Source organism: Osmerus eperlanus, chromosome 24, assembly GCF_963692335.1.
Source record: "Osmerus eperlanus chromosome 24, fOsmEpe2.1, whole genome shotgun sequence".
Taxonomy (NCBI): Eukaryota; Metazoa; Chordata; class Actinopteri; order Osmeriformes; family Osmeridae; genus Osmerus; species Osmerus eperlanus.
In genome coordinates this window covers 3,690,266-3,715,430 of record NC_085041.1, presented here as the reverse complement: position 1 = coordinate 3,715,430, position 25,165 = coordinate 3,690,266, and the positions used below count along the sequence as shown (strand labels likewise).

General features: G+C 52.0%; 1 protein-coding gene across 1 annotated transcript; it reads right to left on the bottom strand.

Moving 5' to 3' along the window:
• Positions 1 to 799: 799 nt before the first annotated feature.
• Positions 800 to 25,156, bottom strand: LOC134010832 (spermatogenesis-associated protein 16-like). The gene is made up of 10 exons (XM_062450115.1): positions 24,627 to 25,156; positions 23,736 to 23,881; positions 19,702 to 19,791; positions 12,588 to 12,672; positions 11,282 to 11,435; positions 10,167 to 10,376; positions 9,565 to 9,779; positions 7,367 to 7,531; positions 5,057 to 5,140; positions 800 to 1,229 (listed from the first exon to the last, which is right to left on the bottom strand). Exons 1-10 carry the CDS (start codon positions 25,152 to 25,154, stop codon positions 882 to 884), a joined length of 2,025 nt encoding a protein of 674 aa, XP_062306099.1. The 5' UTR covers positions 25,155 to 25,156; the 3' UTR covers positions 800 to 881.
• Positions 25,157 to 25,165: the final 9 nt, after the last annotated feature.

The following is a 25,165-nucleotide window of genomic DNA, read 5'->3' as shown; positions in this document are numbered from 1 at the left end:
GCACCGGTGAACAGACTGTGTGCAAGTGCTCACTAGCTGAAGTTAAAGACGCTTTACATCCAACCCATGCATGAACAAGTGCAAATGAGCATTAAAAAATAAAAGAGATAAGAGAGACTGCAGAGAGAGAGAGAGAGAGACAGACAGAGAGGAAGAAAGGGAGAGAGTGAAGGGGAGAGGGCCAGAGAGAGAGCAGGAGAAAGAGAGAGGAGGAAAGGGAGAAAGAGGGAGAGAGCGCAAGGGAGAGAAAGAGAAAGCAGGAGAGAGGGAGAGAGCGCAGGGGAGAGAAAGTATGTGTGTGTGTGTGTGTGTGTGACAGTAGTGTATCTAAGGAGTAAACAAGCTGGGGTGCTGGAGGAGAACCCCTAAATCAGGTAGAGGGGAGCAAGGCTGCAGAGTCCATTTATTTCTGCCACTTCTGGAGTAATGGTGGGGGACGAGACCTGTGGCCAGGATGAGATGAGGGATGGGAGGAGAGAAACGAGGGGTGGGGGGGTTAGGGATGGGAGGAGAGAAACGAGGGGTGGGGGGGTTAGGGATGGGAGGAGAGAAACGAGGGGTGGGGGGGTTAGGGATGGGAGGAGAGAAACGAGGGGTGGGGGGGTTAGGGATGGGAGGGGAGAAACGAGGGGTGGGGGGGTTAGGGATGGGAGGAGAGAAACGAGGGGTGGGGGGGTTAGGGATGGGAGGAGAGGCAAGAGGGAGCGTTCGAGAGAGAGAAGACGTTCGAGAGAGAGAGAGAGAGAGAGAGAGAAGACATTGTGTGTGGGGGGGGGGGTAAGGGGGGTAAGGGGGGTAAGGGGGGTTATGTTCACTGAGCTGTCTACGGTAATCTGACCATCGGATCTTTGGTCTGTGGGACTTCCAGGTTCTGGTTCTGATCACTGGTGGGCTGGTGGACCCAACTCGGGGGTACCAGAGAGAGCAAGGGGACGTTTAACAGCAGAGGCCTCGTCACCCGGGCCCTCAGGAAGTGTGGCTTCTAAAATAACGTTTTCACTGGGAGGGGAGTTGGTAGGCGGGTCTTCGACGCAGCCTGGGTCCTTAGTGGGCGGGAGCCTGATGCAAAAGCTCTCATTGGCCACATTTGTGTCCTTCAGGGGCCCTCTTTTCCGTTGGTGCTTCCTCCTGGAGGAAGAGGGGGCCTTCTGCTTCCTATCGGCCTTCAGAGCCTTGTTCTTCCGGAAGGTCTCCTCCAGCTGCCTCACCAAGTCCTCCAGCTGACCCACCTGAACACACACAAACACACACACAAACCTCTCTCTCAGATCCTCTGACTGGCCCACTTGAACACATGCTATACTCCAATATCCAGCTGATCATGCTTACGACACACGAGCATAGTGCCCACGTACGACACAGCTAAGCAGGAAGTGACCCGTAACCGAACAAGCCGACGTCGCAGACCGATGTGCTGTACGCGGCCGAACGCCGCGCAGTCATTTGAAAGAGGAGCCTCTGGTGACAGATTGGCTGCTGAGAGCCAAGCCTCCACCCCCCCCACCCCCTCCCACGTCCACCTCCACCCCCCCACCCCCACCAGGGATGTAATTACCTAGGGTTTGGCCTGCACCCCACTCTTATTCATTTGTGAGGTGAAGGCTTTGGCTTGGGAATTTACTGTGCTGCCCGGCCCCACTCTCACAGCCGAGGGAAAATGCAAGAGAAAGGAGAGAGGGATGAGAGAGGGAGGAGAGAGATGGAGAGAGGGAGGAGAGAGATGGAGAGAGGGAGGAGAGAGATGGAGAGAGGGAGGAGAGAGATGGAGAGAGGAGACTGACAAAGAGGGAGTGAAATGAGTGATAAAAGGGACTGTATAATGAGGGAATGCACTGGGATAAGCCCATCTGCACTGGAGGGGAGAAAGTAGGGGAGAACTTAGAGAGATGTGGGGAGATGGGGGATGAACGGAGGATGAGGGGGGGGAGATGGGAGATGAATGGAGGGATGAGGGGGGGAGATGGGAAATGAACGGAGGATGAGGGTGGGGAGATGGGAGATGAATGGAGGGATGAGGGTGGGGAGATGGGAGATGAATGGAGGGATGAGGGTGGGGAGATGGGGGATGAATGGAGGGATGAGGGGGGGGAGATGGGGATGATGGGGGGATGAGGGGGGGGAGATGGGGGATGAATGGAGGGATGAGGGGGGGGAGATGGGAGATGAATGGAGGGATGAGGGTGGGGAGATGGGAGATGAATGGAGGGATGAGGGTGGGGAGATGGGGGATGAATGGAGGGATGAGGGTGGGGAGATGGGAGATGAATGGAGGGATGAGGAGATGGGGGATGAATGGAGGGATGAGGGGGAGATGGGGGATGAATGGAGGGATGAGGGTGGGGAGATGGGAGATGAATGGAGGGATGAGGGTGGGGAGATGGAGATGAATGGAGGGATGAGGGGGGGGAGATGGGGATGAATGGAGGGATGAGGGTGGGGAGATGGGAGATGAATGGAGGGATGAGGGTGGGGAGATGGGAGATGAATGGAGGGATAAGGGTGGGGAGATGGGGGATGAATGGAGGGATGAGGGTGGGGAGATGGGGGATGAATGGAGGATGACAGGGGGGAGATGGGGGATGAATGGAGGGATGAGGGGGGGGGAGATGGGAGATGAATGGAGGGATGAGGGGGGGAGATGAGAGATGAATGGAGGGATGAGGGTGGGGAGATGGGAGATGAATGGAGGGATGAGGGGGGGAGATGGGGGATGATGGAGGGATGAGGGGGGGGGGGGGGGAGATGGGAGATGAATGGAGGGATGGGGGGGATGAGAGATGAATGGAGGGATGAGGGTGGGGAGATGGGAGATGAATGGAGGGATGAGGGTGGGGAGATGGGAGATGAATGGAGGGATGAGGGGGGGAGATGGGGGATGAATGGAGGGATGAGGGGGGGAGATGGGGGATGAATGGAGGGATGAGGGGGGGGGAGATGGGAGATGAATGGAGGGATGAGGGGGGGGGATGAGAGATGAATGGAGGGATGAGGTGGGGGAGATGGGAGATGAATGGAGGTATGAGGGTGGGGAGATGGGAGATGAATGGAGGGATGAGGGATGAATGGAGGGATGAGGGGGGGGGATATGGGAGATGAATGGAGGGATGAGGGGGGGGGGAGATGAGAGATGAATGGAGGGATGAGGGTGGGGAGATGGGGGATGAATGGAGGTGAGGGGGGGGAGATGGGAGATGAATGGAGGGATGAGGGGGGGGGAAGATGAGAGATGAATGGAGGGATGAGGGTGGGGAGATGGGTTGGAAAACAGGGATGCCAATGAGGAGTGACAGTGAGAGGGGGCAGAAGGGGATACCTGCCTAGTGTGTGTGTGTGTGTGTGTGTGTGTGCGTGTGTGTAGTCTGCAGAGGCCACAGTTTGCACATCTACACCAGACAGTGGCATACAGCAGTCTTTGAGATGGCTGACACCCGTCAAATATGTCAATCCAACATGCCAGCCCCTTAACACCACGGCGACAGAGAAACACAGTGAAGGGGTGAGAAGGGATATCTGGGGCGTTCAACAACATTCCGTGACTAAATGGTGTGATCAATCTGAGGGGAAACTATCAGGTGAGTCACAGGCACTTGGCGCTATGGACCAAAGTTTGAAGGTTTTTGATGTTGGTGTGGGTGTGTGTTGAGATGTGTGTGTATGTTGGGATGGGTGTGTGTTAAGATGTGTGTGTTAAGATGTGTTGTGTGTGTGAGTGTTGGGATGTGTGTGTGTGTGTTGAGATGTTTGTGTGTTGGATATGGACCATCAGAGCCAGTTTGAGTGCCCAGCTCTGGATGAAGAGGGAGGGAGAGCGGATCCTTCTAGATATTTTATGGAGCGGAAAACGTTTGATGCCGGCTGCCGGATTCAGGGGAGGAGAGAAAGGAGAAGTAGGGAGGAGAGAAAGGAGGAGTAGGGAGGAGAGGAAGGAGGCGTAGGGAGGAGAGGAAAAGTGCAGTTATTTTTATGTAGGCTAATGGAATTTACAACGAGGGGCCAGCAATGAATTATAATGACTCAGCGACTGCCCATCCCCACCCATCCCCCCTCCCCACCCATCCCCCCCAGCTCACTCCTCTCCCCCACCGCCAAAAACCCCCAACAAAAACGTCAAAACCACCGTGCACACAGCCGTATATGGCAATCTGGAGTAAACTGTAAAAGCATTTAAAAGTCGATATGAAGGAAAGGAAGCTAAACAATAGTACAGTAAACTAGCACATGATGCTATCTTGGAGAAGAAAGCCTTTTGGCACGCTCAGACAAGACAAAAAAAGAGGAGACCGATAATGGATTCTGGACGTGTTTATCGAGTGAGATTCAGCGTGTGTGTGTGTGTGTGGGCTATGCAGCCCAAGGTTTATGGTGGTATTCCTCTAAACTGGGTGAATTCATCTATGTGAGAGTGCACATGCGAATTAAGCTGTATTAACACTACTAAAGGGCCTACACATTTCAGATGGGGGACTCCACCTAAAGGAAGGTCAGTACACTGCAGACATCATCCATAACAGTCTCTTTCAGTTTCAGATCATGACTGAACTGGCATACTCTCTATAGTCCAGACAAGCTCCATAATTATCCCCCTTCCAGTTGAAGCTAAATCTGGCACATTAAACCCCTGTGAAGTGGGTCATAGACTCGACAGTGGAAAAAGCTCAGCGTTCATCAACATTCAGAGTTGGCAGAAATAAAAATCCCTATGACATCAGGCAAAATGTCAAATTATTATGAACTGCCCACTCTTTGTTCTTCGGTGAAATTAAGTTGAAATGGCTTGGCTGAATAATAGATCAACTATACTGGCCCATGGTACAGTTCTAGTGAAATTACCATTTATTACCGCCATTAGAGCAATGGCGCAGACTGACCAGACCAGGACCAGAACAGACCAGGACCAGACCAGGACCAGTAGACGGGCATTGTGAAGGGTAGTTCCCCACCCACCACATCTAGTAGGGACCTGGTCGACTGGTGTCAGTATCTGTGTGTATTTCTATACTTTCTCCTCACCCTCCTCACCAACAGGCATTGTTCTTTTCCCTTTGTCTCTATTTACCTTTTGCATTTTATTCCACACACGTTCCTGGCTGGTCCGCCTTCCTTCAAGGGTGTCTGTTGTGTCAGCCATTAACGCCTGCAGCTGTGGGGCCCAGATAAAGATTATCAGAGACGCTATTCTCCCCCCCCCCCCCCCCCCCCCTCTCTCTCTCTCTCTCTCTCTCTCTCTCTCTCTCTCTCTCTCACACACCTCCACACCTCATGCACATGCATGCGCCGAAAGTTTCCTCTTAAAACAGACTTTAAAGCCAATAAAAAATCATTTGTCGGACGATGATTTTTATAAGTCATTCCTCACACAATGACTGTCTTGTTCGTGTGTGCTGTGTTTGAAGGGAGGAGAAAGCCAGAGAGAGCCAGAGAGAGAGGAGGAGCGGGAGAGAGAGAGAGAGGAGGAGAGGGAGAGAGAGAGAGAGAGAGAGAGAGATAGAGAGAGAGAGAGAGAGAGAGAGAGAGAGAGAGAGAGAGAGAGAGAGAGAGAGGGAGAGGAGGAGAGGGAGAGAGAGACCGATAAACGGACAGAAAGGCGGGCAGAACGAAGGAGTGAAGGGGGACAATGTGGACAAATTGACAAACAGCCCTCATCCATCAAGCTGTGTGGGAGGAAGCTCATATACATGGAGCAGCACTCCAGAGTCAGACTCAGAGCTCATTCATCTGCAGACAGCCAGGCTGGCTGGGGTGGCAGGAGAGTGAGGCCCAGCCCCCGCACCCCCCCCCCCCCACACACACACACACACACACATATAACAAACACATACACATGCCCCCGCACACTTATACACACACATACGCCTCCGCACAGTCATACGTAAAAACCCACACACACACACACAGAGTCATACAGGGATAGCAACCCGGCCTGCATTTGGGTTGAAAAACTACCTTTTATCCTTTCTTCAAAAAGCACAAGTGCTTTTTTCTCCAGGAGCTTTTCATAGAGCTGTGTGGCTTTGGGTTGAGGTGAATTATTAAGTTTCCTGAGAGTCTGAGTAAAAATGTTATTTTCCCACCCTGGCTGAGTCCAGGTCCAGGGTGAGGCTTACATATTGGATCTTATACTCAGGCTACCAGACTAGCTGACTGCTGAGAGACGAGAAACATGCTAAAAAAGCTCGCTTGCTAACCACTGACAGAAGAGAGACAAGCTACGAAGCTAGCTAATAGCTGACAGGACAGAAGAACCAACAAATATCCGATGAAGCTGCTTACTGGACATAGAGCGGCAGGCTAGCCACTTTGCTGGCTACACGCTAAACCACTAACCAAACTTCTCAGCCAGTGTTGGAAACGCTGCAGCACACACAACATACGGGAGACCAGTAGGCCTTTTGTTAGTGTTATTATACAAAACATTTAAATAGAATTTAGATGAGTTCAATCATCATCAACATCCCTCAGAGTAACATCGAACCCATCATTCCAGGAAGTATCTGTTCGTGTCAGACTAATTAGAACCCCCCCCCCCTTCTCTCCTGGCTCTAATTCACGCTAGATTTGGTGGTAGAATCCCAGCCAATCCCATTGCATTGATCTGGCTTAATCTCACCACTGTGCGGCACTAATCTGGTAAAGAGGCAATTATAGAGCTGCAGCACACTGGTCTCCCAAATGAGCCTCCCTCCCTCCCTCCCTCCCTCTCTTTCTCTCTTTCTCTCCTTTTTTTTTACACCTCCCTCGTGCAGTTATGCCTTTAATCTTTTCTATCTTCCTCTTTCTGTATAAAAGCAACTGTACACATTTCACATGCATGCACGCACGCACCAGCACTCACGCATGCTAGCACACACACAAACACTCCCATATATGAAAGGGAGCAGCCTTTGCCTTGCTGATTTCCTCCACCTCATAAATATTCAAAACAAAGCCTTGCTTATTGGTGTGCATAATTTAAGACTTTATTAAAACAAGCTAGCCTAGTTCTCTTGCCTGTGTTCTGTGCTGTTAAAGTGCTCCTCATAACACACCATGGCCCCGGACACACACACACACACACACACCTCTCTCTCTGTCTCTTTAATCCACACACACGCCTGTCACTCTTATTTTTTTCAACACACACAATAGTACACAAACCCCCATGAACAAACACCCTTCCCCAGAACAACATCATCTCAATCTCATCACGATAAACATTTCAGACCATTTTAGCATTAGTACGAGGGATACCTCATGAAAGGAAGAACAACACAGAATGTTTTAGCCACTATAGAATGATACTTTAACTGCATCCAGCTTTGTATTAACACAGCATATTTCAACTAGGGCACTGATATATTGTCCTCAAGTACAGCAGATCATTGCTCACCAGTTTGGCGTCGGTTTCGTTGACCTCCTGCAGGTAGGGGGCGACGCTGAGCTCTGCCAGCACCTGCTGGAGGGTGACGGTCCTCTCCCGGCCACGCTGCAGCTGGCCCAGGAAGTCAGCATACTGGAGCCTCTGTATGACCCCTGACCCGGGAAAGAAACCTGCCTAATGGCTCAGCACAAAACACATCCATGTTAGGACCAAGAATAAACTGTCATGTCCATGTATGTAAGCACACGCTACTACACATTCACACACACACACACACACACACACACACACACACACACACACACACACACACACACACACACACACACACACACACACACACACACACACACACAAACACACTCTGAACGTGATCACTAAAGACAAAGTCTTTAATTTCCATTGTGCACTGACATCTTCACTCGTTTGTGTCCACTCTGGCATCTCTACCACATCATCATCACACACTTCCTGCTTCACACAAACAACCGACCAATCGCACTCAGAGTTCAGATGAGGTTCAGAGCACTTCCTGCTCCTCCCTGGCTCTGCTGTGTCGGCAGCTGGAGTGGTGGTAGAGGAGGATACATGGGTGTCTCCCGTTGGGTTTCTCTCGGCAGCCGCTGGAACATGACAAAGAGTCTCCCCCCCCCTTCCCCCCCCCCTACCCCCCCACACACTCTTTTATCCATCCACTTTCAACCCCTCCCCCCCACACACACACACAATCCCCCATCCTTCCAGCCTCTAACAAAGAGCTGGAAATCATGTTGTGATTCTTTCTCCTTTTTCGGCTGGACACCACCCCCCCACACTCCTCTCTCTTTATCGCCTCCCTCAAGGCTGCCTCACCCCCCCCCCCCCCTCCTCCTCCTCCTCTTCCAGTCCCTGGAGTGATTTCAGCCCCTGCTGAGGTCACTGGCCTCTAAAACCAGGCCCTCGTCAGACGCTCTACTTCTGACACTCCTTTTCCTTCAGAGAGAAAGAGGAGAGGCAGAGAGGAAAGGCAGAGAGGAGAGCGGAGAGGCAGAGAGGAGAGCGGAGAGGAGAGGCAGAGAGGAGAGGAGGGCAGAGAGGAGGAGGAGAAGCAGAGAGGAGAGCGGAGAGGTGGAGGAGAGGCAGAGCAGAGAGGCAGAGAGGAGAGGAGGGCAGAGAGGAGGAGAAGAAGCAGAGAGGAGAGCGGAGAGGTGGAGGAGAGGCAGAGAGGAGAGGCAGAGAGGAGAGCGGAGAGGTGGAGGAGAGGCAAAGATGAGAGGCAGAGAGGAGGAGGAGACGGACAGCGGTGGAGGGGGGATGGAGGATTTGTCCTGCAATTATCCTCCTCTGTCGTTCATCCAAGTTATGGTCTTTTTATTACAGATACATATCCCACAGCATGCATCAATTTTCCGAGTCACCCACTGCTGTGTGCAAGTGTGTGTGTTCAGTGGCTGAGGTGTCAGGGTTGTTTATCTATGCTAGCTGACCTGGGGGGTATTCCAGAAAGCAGGTTATGCAACATAACCGGGTAAGTTAACCCACCAGCTGATTCACAATGTTGCAGCAACTTACTGGCAATGTTGCTACAACGCTGGGTGTCAGCTGGGGAGTTAACTTACCCGGGTATGTCACATAACCTGCTTTCTGGAATACCCCCCTGTACTGTTTAGTTTCAAGATTCCAAGGAGACAAAACACACACACAGCCCGCCCCCCCCCCTCCCTCCGCCCCGCTCTTCCTCCCCATTTACTTCACAACACTCGTTTTCCCTCCCTATGAATATTTCATTGAATTATTTTCTTACCCTCCTCTCCTCTCCTACCCCTTCCATGCTACATTGGAGCCGAGCAACAACAATCAACACGGTTTCCAGGGCCACAAGCCTCTTTCTCTCAGTCCCACTGACGCCAGAGCTGAAAACGCTGCATCTCCCGTCCTGTTAAGTAATCCCCTGTCTGCACATGGCTGGTTTTCAGTTTGATGTTAATGTTTCAATCAAACCTCCATAGAAGCCAATCCTGACCAGGCTGGTGGACAGTACACTAGCCATCCCTACATGAACTACATCCCAGCCTTAGCACCCCCCCCCCCCCCCTACCATGGCAACCAGTGTCATGGTAACCGACAAGCGTGGCAATCAGTGTCTTCGGCCCTTGTGTGGCACCATTTACTTCAGACGCCCTGGCTTCTGTCCTGTGAGAGGGTGTGCGTGTGTGTGTGTGTGTAACCCTATACTGTCCGGTGTGTGGGTGTGTGTGTGTGCGCGTGTTTGGGGGAGTCTCTACTGTACCCACAGTCAGCTTGGTGCTGTTGATCAGATCCAGGATGGGGAGCACCCTCCTCCGGAGCATGTCACATGACCTCTCTACCATGTCACATGACCTCTCCACCATGTCACATGACCTCTCCACCTCCCCGGGGCGCCACGACCCCTGCGGCGCTTCTTCACAAAAACACAAACACACACATCAACGTGGCGAGCCTCGACTGACCAGCACACACACACAGAACAGAACCGAACACCGGCCAGGACCAGAGCATCTGACCGACTCCAGTGAACAAGCGTGAGATAGGGCCTGCAAAGGACAGACAGACAGACAGACAGACAGGCAGGCAGGCAGGCGAGCAGTCAGATAGGTGAGTAGGTAGGCAGACAGTCCTTTAATTTATTATCGAAATAAATGGCTAGCCTGAAGGAGAACTGTCAAATGTGCACGTGCGTTAGACACAGAGCCAAAGGGAAGATAGAGAGAGAAAGACAGAAAGAGAGACACAGGGTGAGAGTGAGACAGGTCTCCAGGTGGGGGGAGGCAGGCATCCGTCTCCTCACCTGTGAAGGAGGGCCAGCTCCTGCTCTGGAGCTTCTCCAGGAAGACCCCTTCCTCCCTCCTCCTGAAACCCAGGGTGAGGAGGAAGGCCTGGGGCCGGGAGGATGAACCCGAGGGGGAGGATGTCTGGGGCTGGGTCGAGGGAGACGGGCTGGGAGTCAAACCCAAGTTCCAGTCTCTGGTCTGGGGGAGAACGTGGTCTCCGCTGGGGTCTGGAGAAGGGGAGTGGGGGTGTCAGGGGAAAGGGGTAAGGTTCATTTAGATTCAACGGAGTCCAGTACCAGTTCAGCACAAAGAAGAGTGAGGGTGGACATAAATTAAGTGTGTGAGATGTGTGTGTGTGTGGGAAGTGTTACTGATGACCGACCGCCCCCCCCCCCCCCCCCTCAGAAGGCAGTGCCCCCCCCCCACCCTCCAGTCCCCCTCCCCCCCTCCTCCCACCCTCGTTAGCACGTCTGGCTGGAGTACAGCCGGATGGAGAAGGGGACCAGCACAAACCACGCTCCTGGGAGAGACTCTCCTCTCCTCCTTCCACCCTCTCTCCTCCTGCGCTCGATGAGGGGGAGAGTAAGGCCCTGGTCCAAGCCTTGGGAGATTCACACAGATCGCTTCACTCCTCCACTACACTCCCCATCTACAATTCCCTCTCTCCTCTCCTCTCTTCTCCACTCCGCTCCACTCTTCCCTGCCCTTCGCCAGCCCCAGGACGCCCTGAGCCCTTCGCCCTCCCAGTCTGGACGCTCGTTCATCAGTGGAGTCCTCGCACGCGTGGAATAGCAATGAATTGATGTGGGGAGCACGTAGGACGAGCGAGTAAAAGTTTTCAAACCATTTGCCACGAGGTTTTTACATTCATTATGCGCACGCACACGGCCACAGACACGCACGCAGGCGAGGACGGCGCCTTGAGGAAACCTGGACGCTATCATGCTACTTTACATGAGAAGCATTCAGCGCGCGCGCGTGGGGGGGGGGGGGGGGGGTAGTGTTTTTGAACCCAGCTGGGAGCCTGCCTGGTACATAGAAAGAGCTAAGAGAATGTGTGTGTGTGTTATCTATGTACAGATACAGTGTGTGTGTGTGTTACCTGTGTACAGGTATAGTGTGTGTGTGTTACCTGTGTACAGGTACTCAGTGAAGGTGGGGTGCCTCTTCCTGAACTCTTCTTCTGCCCTGGCAATGACGTCGCTGAGAGCTTCCCCAAAGCAAGGGGCGGGGCTAAACATGACGGACACGCCCTCCTCCAAGGTGATCGCCTCCTCCAACATGGCCTGCAGACGGAGACACCAGGGTTGAGGTGGTGTGTGTGTGTGTGTAGAGTTGTTTTGCAGAATCTGGGTCTCTCCAACAAAGAGACCCAGAGGATAGGGTTTTTGAGGCGGATGGGTAAAATGGCACAACTTCTTAAAACGCCTGTCAGGATAAATAAATGCAAGCAGAAAGACACACCCGCGCTGTGCACCAACGCCCGCACACAAACACACACACACACACACAAACAAACACACGCTTGAACTCGCATGGGATGCAGTGAATAGAAACAGAAGGTGCTTGATGTGTTGTACACTAAAAGCTCCTATCTCCCACTCATCTCACATCAAGCGAATGAAAATCGAGGCTTGGATGCAGATGGAGGGAACAGACCCACTTAAAGAACCCACCGCAAAGCCTTCATGTTGTCCTCTGAATGCAAACTCAATGCCTTGCCTGGTTTCCATGGTGGGGGGGGCGGGGGGTGGTGGGCAAACACAAAGAAGTTGGGGGAGAGTGCCGTAAGTCCGAGCACTTCTCAGTAACCTTGCAAACTTTCAGCAGACATTGTCTTCCACTTAAAGAATCACCACACTTTGCTTTCCGGGGAAAGGTTGTGGTTGTTTTTGGGGAGCTGTCTCAAATACTAAAACTGATACATGAATATGGCCAATTATCATACACAACCCCGTGATACGTCAAATCAAGTCCCATATTCCTTCAAAAGGTTTTAACCACTAGGGGCAAAAAGAACCCGGATTTACCATTAAATAATCCAAATTAAAACTGGAAATCACGATCCAAACACACACACACACGTAAACACACACAGCATCCGCACAGACGTGTACACCCACACAGCATTCAAATACAGAGACATAGACCACCCGATGATGAGGGCAGTGACCTCGGCCTGACAGTGTTAAGGTCAAAGCCCCCGCCCCGCACACACACACACACACACACGCACACACACATCCTTAACGGTTCTCTATTATAAACAGTTTAGGTCTCCCTGGCGTTCATCACCCCTGATTGATATGCTGCCGAGTTCCATGGTAGGCAGTCTTTTAGCCAATAATCGTTCGGGTGACGGCGAGGGGTGCTTCTGATTGGCCGGCGTGGCCGCCCCCCTCCCTCCCTGGCGTGCCAGGGCGCCCATCCGTTCTCACCTGCCAATAGAGTTTGATGAGTCTGCTGAGGTGGCGCTCGCTTCCGCCGGACAGACAGTACAGCCAGTCAGCAATCATGGCGCTCCTGTTGACAGACACGCGCACGCATGCACACACACGTGCACACCAAAGCACACACACAAACACACACACAGAGATGAGTCAAATATCCGTCACTCAGGGTGTTAGGAGGAGTGTTGGCAAGGACAGAGGTGAGGGAGGGAGAGAGGGAGGGAGGGAGGTGAGAGAGGGAGGTGAGGGGGGAGGCAGAGGTGAGGGGGGAGGGGAGAGAGGTGAGGAGAGACGTGAGAGAGGGAGGCAGAGGTGAGGGGGGACAGAGGTGAGAGAGGGAGGGAGGTGAGGGGGGAGGGGAGAGAGGTGAGGAGAGAGGTGAGAGAGGAAGGTAGAGGTGAGGGGGGAGGGGAGAGAGGTGAGGAGAGAGGTGAGAGAGGAATGTAGAGGTGAGGGGGGAGAGAGGGAAGGAGAGAGAGAGGTGAGGAGAGCAGAGTGAGGGTGGATGGACTCAGTAGAGACAGACATCAACACATTCCAGACAGCTTGGATGAAACCTGCACACACACACACAGCAGCTACAGCACAGTCAGTCTGGAAAAAGCTCAATAAAGAACCAGGCAGGACAGGACAAAACACAACAGAACACAACAGCTCTTCAATTCTCAGAGACAGAATAGGAGTCAGGGCTTAGTGCAGGCTCCTAGATGCACACAGAGAGAACGTCTTATCACAAACAGACCTTATCTGGTGCGCTACCTGAACAAAGGTGCCATAACAGAATCGAGTGTTGCGAGGAGACAGACAGAGACAGACAGACAGACAGACAGAGACAGACAGAGACAGACAGAGACAGACAGACAGACAGAGACAGACAGAGACAGACAGAGACAGACAGAGACAGACAGACAGACAGACAGAGACAGACATGGACAAACATACAGAGAAAGACAGACAGACAGACAGACAGAGACAGACAGAAGCCCCAGTTCCCATTTTGTGATGCTGTCGTCGTGTCAGAATGAATCTCTGTTGAGCCCAGAAAATGAACAGCCACACACTGCCATTCCTACAGTCACATGACCCCGCTTCTCTCTTCCCTTTCTGACTTTATGGGCCTGGGCCTGGGCCTGGGCCTGGGGCTGGAGTTAAGGCCACTGATGCCACTTAACTGATCTCACAAGGTCAGGTATTGTTTGTTTATCTAAGAGCACCCTTAAGGGGTCTGATCTGAACACGCCCCATTTACACTCAATATCTGGGGGGGGGCTGCCGGGAGGAGGGGGGGCAGAGAGTGAACGCGTGGCGAGGGAGGGAGTGCGTGTGATCGGGGGCGAGTGTGCATGCATGCGTGCGTATGTGTGTTTTCCCTACATGTCAGGCCTGCGGTCCTCTGATTCGTCCTGACACAACATGTGTCAGGACTGAGGAGGTCTCGCAGTCAATACAAACACCACAAACTGCCACTGATGAGCACACAGCAACCGGAAGACAGTTGAAGAGTTGAAAAACAAGATGTCTAAGATGCATATTTTCCTCACATAAAGCATGGCAATTCCTTCTCATTTCTGTGAGAACCATTAAGTCATTATGGCGCCCTGTTATTACTGTTCCACAGTGTTGACCCATTATACAGAGCAGCGCAATGATCACCATGGAAACCCCTTACACCTGAGTTTCAACTCTGACTGACTTCTCTAAAGTGGATTTCAAGAACAGCGATCAGTTTGTGTAGAAGAACAAATAAATTAAAAAGGTTAGTTAGAGGCTACAGTGGAGTACAGTCCGGAGGGAACTGGCAGAGGTTCAGAGGCTGGTGTGTTGGATGCAGATTATGGCCCATGTCTCGATATCCACGAGAAACACGACTTGTCAGTTTCCAACCAGACTCCCATCCCAACCCCCCCCCCCCCCTCCCCCTGCCCCCTCCACACACACACACCACTCACACACACCCACACACACCCACACACACACCTCACTCACACACACCCACACCCCACACACACACACTCACACACACACACACACACCCACACACACACCTCACACACCCACACCCCACACACACACACTCACACACACACACACACCCACACACACACCCCACACACACACACCCACACACACACACCCACACCCCACACACACACACTCACACACACACACCCACACACACACACCCACACACACACACACCCACACACACACGCGCCCCGCTGCCTTGCACAGACAGCTCTATCCATCACGGGAGAGAGGGTTGACAAGGCGCTGTCGCAGCACTGACATCACCGGATGATAATCACATTTAATTGGCTCTGATTGGTTCCTCTGACACCACTATACCGATAGCAGCTCCAAGGGACAGTGTGTGTGTGTGTCCCTCTCTCTGTACATGGGCTATTACAGTACACTAAATGTGTGTGCGAGAGAAGGGAATATTGAGTGTGTTTGTGTGTGTGTGTGTGTGTCTGTGTGTCTGTGTCCACAAGGTGTGTGTGTGGAGGAGAGTGAAGCAGACCTCTTCTCCAGAGACACATTGCATGATCCGATGATAGACTGGTCCAAACTCGATAGACGTTCCACAGACAGGAAACAGTGATGGGCCAGGACTACATCTAATGATCTCTCTCCATCTGACAAGAACTCCAATGTGAATTGTCAGTTCCAAATGCAGATCCAATGAACGACTGATGTGCAATGACACCGTAGGGTAACTACCGTTCAGCCAATGGCTATTGTAGTCAATCATTGTTATTGTCATCATGACACACACACACACACAGAATCGCCATCATGAATGTACCCTGCTTCGTTTTCTCTCTCCACAATCGACCATTTTCCAAGTCACGCTATGCCACCGCAATACACACCGCATCATAAAGAGCAAAGATAGAGCACTGCTCCCCTTTATACAGACACACACACACACAGGAACCAATCGACATATGCAGGTACATAAACACACGTGCACACAAGGCCACGCACACACCCGAGCAGACACAAAGACAAACACACACACACACGTGGACGGGAGGGTATAAACAGAGGCTGCCAATAATGAAGATGGTCCACTTAATCCCCCCCTTCACAGCGTCAGACTGAAGGAGGGGCTGCCTGATCAATAACTCTATTACCTGAGAGGGAGGGAAGGAGGGAGGGAGACACAGGCACAGAGATAGAGTGCGAGAGAGGAAGAGGGAGGGATAGAGGGAGGGAGAGGGAGACAGGCACAGAGATAGAGTGCGAGAGAGGAAGAGGGAGGGATAGAGGGAGGGAGAGGGAGACAGGCACAGAGATAGAGTGCGAGAGAGGAAGAGGGAGGGATAGAGGGAGGGAGAGGGAGACAGGCACAGAGATAGAGGGCGAGAGAGGAAGAGGGAGGGAGGGATAGAGGGAGGGAGAGGGAGACAGAGAGAAAGCGATAACAATGCCTCCTCTCGTTTCCCTCCCTCCCGCTACACTTTCCTATGTGGCCCCAAACAACCCAGCATGTACATTCACAAAACACCTGACAACTGTGAACATCCCACAAGTGAGGGGGGCAAGGGTAGGAGAAAAAGAGAGAGGGGGGGGGGTAATATAACAGTTATGGGTTGTTTGTCGGCGTGATGGAACCGCAAGGTATGTCACAGCAGACAGGATATGGTCTACAGGGGAAGCTAAAACCAAACTGCCAAATCGCCGAGGGCCAGGGACTCAGGTCAGCCGAGAACTCTTGAAGTGAAGAGGGATTTGCTGCTTGAGCTCAAACCAAGATAATAAACACACCGACAGTCCGGCCTGGCACTGTGACGGGCGAGGCGGGTGTGTGTGTGTGTGGGGGGGGGGGGGGGCGTTTGGCCCACCATGGGGGCAGCGTGTTGAAACTGTGTGACGTGACACACTATTTTGGCAGCAGAGGAGAAACAAAAGGAGGGTGATGGATGAGAGAGGGGGGAGAGGGAGTCTCAGAACAACTTTAGAGGCAGGGGTGAGGGAGGGGTTGTGATTTCCTATAGTGTGTGTGTGTGTGTGTGTGTGTGAGACTTGGTCTGCTGCTGGTCTCACATGACAGCCAGTCCCAGACACCGTGTTGACTCCTGTACAGTAGAACAGGGAGGAAGTGTTACAAACCAACCATTAGTCCATCCATCACCACATGTTGGGGAGTCAAGTGATGGCATGAGGCGTTCTGCCTTACAGGACTCTCCTGGAGGCTGCACTCAAAACTGTTGGCACACTATACACACACACGCACCTCTCTCCAGCGGACCTCATCACCTAACTGTTTGAGGTTGGTGATCAGACACTGGCAGGTAATATGAGCTCCAACGAGTAGTCTATAGTTGTCTTGAGTAGACTCCAGTAATTACCTACAAGTCTACAGTAGTCTGCAAATGTCTACAAGCAGTAAGACGGTCTACAAGACTAGATTAGAACACCTTACTGGAACGTTTACATTTAGTCATTTTAGCAGACGCTCTTATCCAGAGCGACTTACAGTAAGTACAGGGACATTCCCCCGAGGCAAGTAGGGTGAAGTGCCTTGCCCAAGGACACAACGTCAATTTGCACAGCCAGGAATCAAACCGGTAACCTTCTGATTACTACTATTAGCCCGAATCCCTAACCGCTCAGCCACCTGACTCCCTGTCTATGTCTAAATTACCAAATGACTAAATTGTAAAAAAAACGTCAAAGCTATACGTTTCACACAAAGTACATTACCAGCTTGTAACGCATCCCAGAAAACATGACCCCCTAATTGCCTGTCATTGCTATCCAAGTGGGCTCAAAAAAACAGATCTACTATAAAATATTTTCTTAGATAAAAGGAAGGGCAAAGAGAGAGAGATTGCGATACAGGGAATGAGAGAGACAGACAAAAGAGACAGATTCCGAGGGGGAGAGCAAGAGACAAAGAAAGAGATAGAGACGGAGAGAGAAAGAGAGAGAGAGAGAGAGAGAGAGAGAGAGAGAGAGAGAGAGAGAGAGAGAGAGAGAGAGAGAGAGAGAGAGAGAGAGAGAGAGAGAAAGAGACAGAATCACCACAACAGATTTCTCCCTAACACCGGAGCTGTCACTGCGGTCAAATAAACATTCTCCATTCAATCTCAGGGGTGGCACCCCCTAATGTACGTGTCTGCAGATGACTGTCTGATGATGGAAAGTGCACCAGATGTCAGAGGAAATTACACAGCCCGATATTCCAGGGCAGGCTCCTCGGGCTCCGAGCACAGCAGAGGTTTGCAGAGAGCAGGAAAAACACATTGGATTTGTGCAGGGAACAAAAGAGGGATTTCAAACGCGCTCCGCTAATATTGACAACGCCTTTCCCCGTGTTGAAACCCCCATACTTTTCTGTTTGAAAGAAAGAATATTCAAACCAAAGTGACGTTGCCTAATTGCCAGCTCACCCGAAGCAGCGTGCATTCTCCTAACCATGTAATTAGCTCTGATACAGCCTCTTTAGTCAAATCTACAGAACATCAACGGCTTTAGGAGCGCAGCCTACTGTAGAAACCTTGCCATTATTAAACTGTAACATGATAAAACTGTAATATTAAAATGTAAACATCCAGAACGGGGAAACTCTCCTGTCGGGAGGCCTTTTAACTGCAGTAAACACTGTTCAAGGCACCGTTTGGTAGGACGTATTTGACTGAATTCTGAAGCGAATGGCCTTGGGTATCCCAGAATGCATCTGCACGGCCTTGACAGCTGCCATCGCTCCGTTGGCCTAATCTGGGTTGATTCAGGGGGGGGGGGGGGACGACGACACATGCTGACGGAGGGAAGAGTTGGAAGTGTTGGGGATGGACGGAGGTACAGACGGAGGGATGGATGCAGCCGTGTCAGCAGCAACTGACCCCACCGAGGGGGAACGGAGCAGCCTGAAGTGGGTCCCGTAGAGCTCCATCCTGGGTGTCCTCTCCCTCCCCCTCACCCCCCTCCCCCTCACCCCCACCCAGCTTCACCTCGTCTCCCACCCCCTCGCCCGACCTCACCATCTTCCTCTCCCCCGTTGCCCCGCTCCTCTCCTCTGCCCTTCTCTCCATCCCCTGCTCTCCCTTCCCCTGGAGGCCCTCCCCCCCCCCCTCCCACCCCCCAACCCCTCTCACCCTCACCCACTCCTCCAGCTCCCTCTGTCCGCATCGGGCCTGGTGCCAGGAGGGGTTGCTCCGACCGCTGGCCGTGGAGGGGAGGGGCCGGTGACCTTGCTGCAGAGCGTTTATCTAATCCTGGCTGACCGATGACGCGTACGGCCAGACTCCTGTCCTCCAAAACGCAGAGAGCCTCTCCTTTCTGATCAGCAGGCAGCCCTCCAATTCTGATCTAATTGGGCCCCGAGACATTACAGGAAAAAACGGTGGATGGGGGAGGGAGAGGGGGAGGGGGGTGGAGAGTGTGTGTGATGTAGAGAGGTAGAAAAAGAGAGAGAAAGAGAAATATGGAGAGAGCTATCGAGGGAATAACTGGCCGGTGAATCTTCTCGCCAGGACTTCAACAGAGGCAAGAAACGATGATGTGAAAGCGACAGCAACTAAATAAATCGCAACTGCTACACTCCCCAACCCCGAGATCCAATAAAGAAGAAAATAGTGTGGAACTGACAGCCAGACAGACCTACAGACAGCAGACAGGCGGGTGGGCAGTCAGTCAGGTAGACAGTCAGTCATACAGTTAATAGCCAGGCCATTTGGGTGCAAATGGTACATTAACAACATGTGTGGACCTCTATGGCTCTCACACTATCTGGCTTATGGCAGCATTACAGGGGAGGGGGATAATTACCTGTCTAATTGTCCTCCAGTCACCACTCGTACTCCATCGAGCAGTTAGACTATTTATGTGTCTCTGTGACCCTGTGTTTCTCTCCTGGAGGGACAGACTGATGCACTCAGTGTGGGTTATGATGACATCCGAGTCCAACACACACACACATACACAAACCATCATCCCTAATTAGCTCTCGATCCGTCTGCCTGCCAGCCCGCCTGTCTGACACAAACACACACACACACAGTAATGGTCGACTCTTGGAAGTCGCTTTGGATAAACGCGTCTGCTAAATGAATAAAGGACTCTAACGTCTCGTCCCCTGGCGGTGGACTCGTACCTGGCTGCGGCACATGGTTCGCCCAGCAGGCGGAACGCGGCGGCCTGCCTCAGGTGGTTCCGGAAGTGGGCCGGGTTCAGGTGGACACTCCTGTGGAGAGGGGGGGGGGGGGGGGGGGGGTTAGGGGGCAGGGGGGGGGGGGGCAGGACAGAGAGAGAGAGAGAGGCAGGTGAATCCCAGTGATGGAACTAAACTGCTTTGGTGCTTCCTGTCTGGGTTGAGGATGTTATAGTGTGTGTGTGGCAGTGGCCCAGGGGGAGCTCCTAGCCCCTAACAGGCTCTGCGAAAACAGCTGAGGATAAAAAGTCATGGACGTTATGGGCCCCTTACAAGTGTGTGTGTGTGTGTGCGTGAGGAACAACACTGCTGGCGTGTGGGACAGAGAAACAGATGAGGATGGAAGCTTTACCTCAGAACCACAGAGGTAGCTTTGAGCTGGGGCGGGCCTTTCATATGGCAGACTATCTCTGGAGATTTATGAGGTCATCAGAAGAAGTGATGAAAACAGGGGGATCACAGAGAGAGAGAGAGAGAGAGAGAGAGAGAGAGAGAGAGAGAGAGAGAGAGAGAGAGAGAGAGAGAGAATCAGATATATAACTGCACATTAGATGTAGACGTGATCTCTGTTCCGTTTCTGAGACGATCGTTCGCTCCGAACCAAACGAGGCAGTCATCACCTGGATCAAATACGGCGTCGTGTAAGTATCGCGCATTTTCTAAGCGTCTGGGGGGCGTACCAGAGCGCGTTTCCCGCGTGCTAAGAAACGGCACCAGAGAGGGGGGCCGCCTGAGGAGCCGTCTGAGGAGCCGCCTGAGGAGCCGCCTGAGGAGCCGCCTGAGGAGCCGTCTGAGGAGCCACCTGAGGAGCCGCCTGAGGAGCCGCCTGAGGAGCCGTCTGAGGAGCCGTCTGAGGAGCCGCCTGAGGAGCCGCCTGAGGAGCCGCCTGAGGAGCCGCCTGAGGAGCCGTCTGAGGAGCCGTCTGAGGAGCCGTCTGAGGAGCCGTCTGAGGAGCCGTCTGAGGAGCCGTCTGAGGAGCCGTCAGACGGGGCACATACGTGTTGCGTGAGGCGGCGGAGCCCAGCTCTCCAAAGCCCCGACGCGTGGAGTAACCTGACCCGGCGACACGTGGACGAGACAGCTGGGCGGACGTCCAAGCCCCCCCTTCTGCATCCCCCCCCCCCCCCCCCCCTCCCGTCTCCCTTGATGGGGCCTGCTTTTAAAAAGCATGAGGGGAGCGGGCGGGGGGGAATGATGTGAGAATGTCGAGCTGCCAACTTCATGTGATGTCTTTGGTGCACAGGCGTCTACTTCAGGGAGACAGAGAGAGGGCGAGAGTGGCGCCTTGTTTTCTCCCCTGGATCGGTGTGTGGGTCGACTATGTGTGCGTGTTTGTGTGTGTTTGTGTGTGTGTGTGTTTGTGTGCGCTCCTACGCGTGCCTTTGTTTTCCCAACACCGTTCTTGCTTTGCCCCCATTCCGGCTGCGTCCCCCAACACGTTTCACCGTCGCTTGAATAATTCACAGCTATCAAGCACAAGGCCCATTACCCTACTAAAGCATCCTTTTAGCGTAGTTAGTCTCGTCTGCCATACAGAGTCCGAATGGGGTTTGGCGTCAACACTCGCGGGTCACGGGACCCAGGCTCACGCGCCGTCTTCCTGCCTCTCAAAGCCCACTCCACAGCCAGCGTGGCTGCATGCCCAACGTCTAAAACGGCTTCCACGAGCCGGATGCCGACGGAAGGACACATTTAGTGATTTACATTTAGTGATTTAGCAGACACACCTCACCCGGTGACGAAAAATCTCCCGGGTCGAGCGACGCAGAGATAGAGACAGACAGCGGGAGAGAAAAAAAGCAGTGAGAGAACGGCAAGAAGGAGAGAACGGAGAATTGTTAGACACGACAGAGAGAGAGGGAAATCAGAGAAAGAGGGGGTGAGCGAGAAGTGCGATAAGGCTACCCATTGATCTTTCTATCGCATGCCACTAAGAACAACACCTATTCCTACCAATGCCAGGCAGACTTGCGTTCACCAAATTCCTTCGCAGAAGTTGGATGGTACGAGGTCATTTGCTGTAGCTAGCCTGTAAGGACCTCAAGAATGCCTGCATAACATAAGCTGAGGCTATGCCGAGGTTTGGAGAACATAAAACATCTCTTGAAAATGTTTTTTCTTACCTCCGCCCTCACACACAAACTCTAACACCCCTTCAGCATTGCTCTCTCTCCCTACCTTGTTCTCGGAGAGAAAGCCCGATGACGAGGCATTTGGATCTGGCATGGTGAAGCCAGTCTTCTCGCTAATAACCTCACACCCAGCTCAGATACTGGTACGTAATTATTCACTTTTCTAAGTGGGTCAAAACCTCCATCTGGGTGAATTTGAGCTGCAGCGACCCTGCCATCTCTATTATGACCAGAATCTTACAAGTACAAGGAGATGATTCACTTAAAATCTATTCATGGGTTTCACGCATTCGTTTTGTTTTTATTACTCACATTCATATTTTTCATTGAAGACACCCAACTTCTTCCACTTAACTTGTTTATGGCCCCATTTCGTTTTTTAAATGGGAACCATTACCTGAGTGAGGGGTTGGCTCAGGAACACCCCACCCCTCCCTCAGCACCCACCCCCACCCACACCTAAGATAATTACAGCCATTCATCTGGAGCCTTAACTAAACGTCTGGCATCAGGTTGGATAAGCACATTTAAAAGCTATAGTTCCTCCTCCTTAATGGTTCCACTTAAACTTTTCCTACAAATGGAAATGCAGCCGTTGATGCATTTGTGGGTTCCTCCCCTTTCCTCCTCTAGGCTTTCAAAGGAAACGCAGAAGTAGAAGAAGAAGAAGAAGAACTAAGCTTCATTTGTCAAAAAACTCAAGTCAGAAAGCTTGGTCCCCATTCCTGGGTTTATTTACAGCTAAAGAACAAATGTTTGATCTGCACCAGAGCCTGAAGAACACAGACCAACCAAACACAGACTATTTCTCACGCCGCACGTCAGTGTGTGGGGGGGGGGGGAAGAAAAATGAGGGGTGCAAATCTGGTTTTTAAACAAGAGGCAGAGTCAGATTCCCTGAGCGGAACAGGAACTTTGTGTTCCCAGTCTGAAAGAGACGACAGGGATCTCAAAATAACCGTTTGTAAATGACAAACTCAAAGAGACGGGCTGGTTTTGACAAGAGCAGAAGAGAAAGAGAGAGTGTTACAAAGATAGAGAGAGAGGTGGGGTTTACCACCAGAAGATACAAGCCAGGTGCGCGCTCATGTGCGTGCAAGACGCCCTGAAACTATAAAACAGGCATAAGGAAAACAGGGCTGTCAACGCAAGCGGTTCACAACCCTTTCCTCCGTCACAGCAGCCAGGTTGTTTGTCAGGTCCCTGCCCACCCGCCAAACAAACTGATGTATGCAAAACCCATTTAGGAGCGGAATGCGCATGGCTGTCTTTGAACTAAACTCCCTCTAAGGATTCAAAGCCGAGTCCCTCCCCCCTCCTCCACTCCCCTCCCCTGGACTCCTAACATAAACACACATGCGCCCATGAATACACAGACAACAAATGTATAATGTATGTCAAAAATCCTCCCTGGTAAAAAAAAAAAGGTATACAGGAGACCAACCGTCTCTGGAGGAGGGGATCCCTCACTGAATTGCTCCTCCCAAGGTTTCTTCCATTTTTTCTCCTGCAGTGAGTTTTTCTGGGAGTTTTTCCTTGTCTTCCTTGAGGGTTTATGTTGGTTGAGGGGCAGTTCTATGGGCGTATGTGAAGCCCTCTGTGACATGCTTGCGTGTAAAAAGGGCTATACAAATACATTTTGATTTCATTTGATTATACAGCTATCTCTGATAGAAGGGACTAATGAGCCAGTAGAGAGAGACAGACTCGACCGAATATTGACACCCTCGACCCTTCCATACCCCCACCCACCTCCCCCGCCTCGTCACCACAGCACTGCCACTCATCTCCTCTGTCACCCGCCTCTCTCACCGCCCCAGCCCCTCTACCACCCAGCCCCCTCACCTGTGTGCATGGTTGAGGGCCAGCTCTGGCCTCTTCAGCTTCAGGTAGCACACCACCAGCCTGGCCTCCAGGTAGCTGACCAGACTGCTGATGTCCTCGTGGTCAGCATGCAGCTGGTCCACCAGGGCGGCCCCTTTGGAGCACAGCTAGGTGGGGAGAGATGGAGAGAGAGAGACGGTGAGAGAGATGGGAAGAGAAAGATAGGCAGGGACATGGAGAGAGAGATATAGGAATGAGAAGAGAGAAAGAGAGACACATGCAGACGAAGATATCAGACGAATACAGTCAGACATTCAGAAACAGACGAATGTTATCTTCCATCTTGATGACTTTCATAAGCTAAAGCACATGTTTATTGAGGGGTGCCCTCTGCCAAGCCCCATGTGACCGTGCCCTAGCAATAATCTCTACTGTAGTCATTGAGACAGAACCTTTGTGCTGTGAGCAACAATATTATGAAAAATGGCAATTAAACCCTTTTTAACCCCTTGTCTACCCACTAGTGACAATAATGTAAAGGTAGTAGACAAGGGTTAGTTGTGACAACTGTGTGACAACGGTGACTTAAAAATATATATTAAACATATAGGGGCTTGTATAGGCAACAATGTAGTGGCTACTGTATATTGGAATTTGTGTCCGATTTATTGATTCATTGTAAATGTGTCATGTGTACAACAATATCTTTTTTTAAATGCATGTTATGCCGCTTGGGGGTGTTGGGGTAGCTGCAAAAGCATTCATCCCAAGTTCTGAACAAAAGAGGGGGTGGAAAAACCATAAATAATGATGGAATCTATTGGTTTACTGGGTGAATAAGGAATAATATAAATATATAAATACATACATAAAGAACTATGCACGTCCAGATTTAATTTAAATATCAAGTACCTCCAGAGCGGTGGTGAGGCGACTGGCAGCCACGCCGTATTTTCTCTGCTGGTAGTAGGAGTCGGCAGCTTGTATGGCTACAACCAGCCATTTGTCAATTTGAGGCAGAAAACTGAGATTAGGTCCACTTGCAGGCCCCCCTATTTCACAGCCCTGACACATTAATTGTGAGGCAGCAGAGGAGGAGGGGGCTGTCGGGGACTTAGCGCCAAACCGCTCCTCTCCGTGCACCAGCGTGTTCTCAACCTCCAGCAGTCTCTTTAGCGAGATGCGGGGTAGTCGTGGAGACAGGCCTCGGAGAGAGCGCGCAACCCCCTGCCTTCCCTCCACCAGAAGGTCTCTGCCATTTCCACAGTCCGTCTTCGTCCTCTTTGGTTGGCTGTTGTCCATCTTCGCTCTGCTTCTCTTGGTCAAACATGGGGTCTGCTGCGGTGTCTGGGAACCGGTTGCAGTGTTGGCAGTCTCTACACTTGACTGGTTGGGTTTGTCAGTGTGGGCCTGATTAGCAACTTCCAAAGAAGATATCATGATAAGTCTGA

Excerpts from the sequence above, each read along its gene's own strand:
- LOC134010832 (XM_062450115.1), bottom strand. The coding sequence starts at position 25,154 with ATGATATCTTCTTTGGAAGTTGCTAATCAGGCCCACACTGACAAACCC. Across the intron at positions 11,436-12,587 it reads TCATCAAACTCTATTGGCAG|GCCATGTTGGAGGAGGCGAT; the intron begins GTGAGAACGGAT and ends CTCCGTCTGCAG. Across the intron at positions 7,532-9,564 it reads CACACACCGGACAGTATAGG|GCAGGTTTCTTTCCCGGGTC; the intron begins GTTACACACACA and ends CTGAGCCATTAG.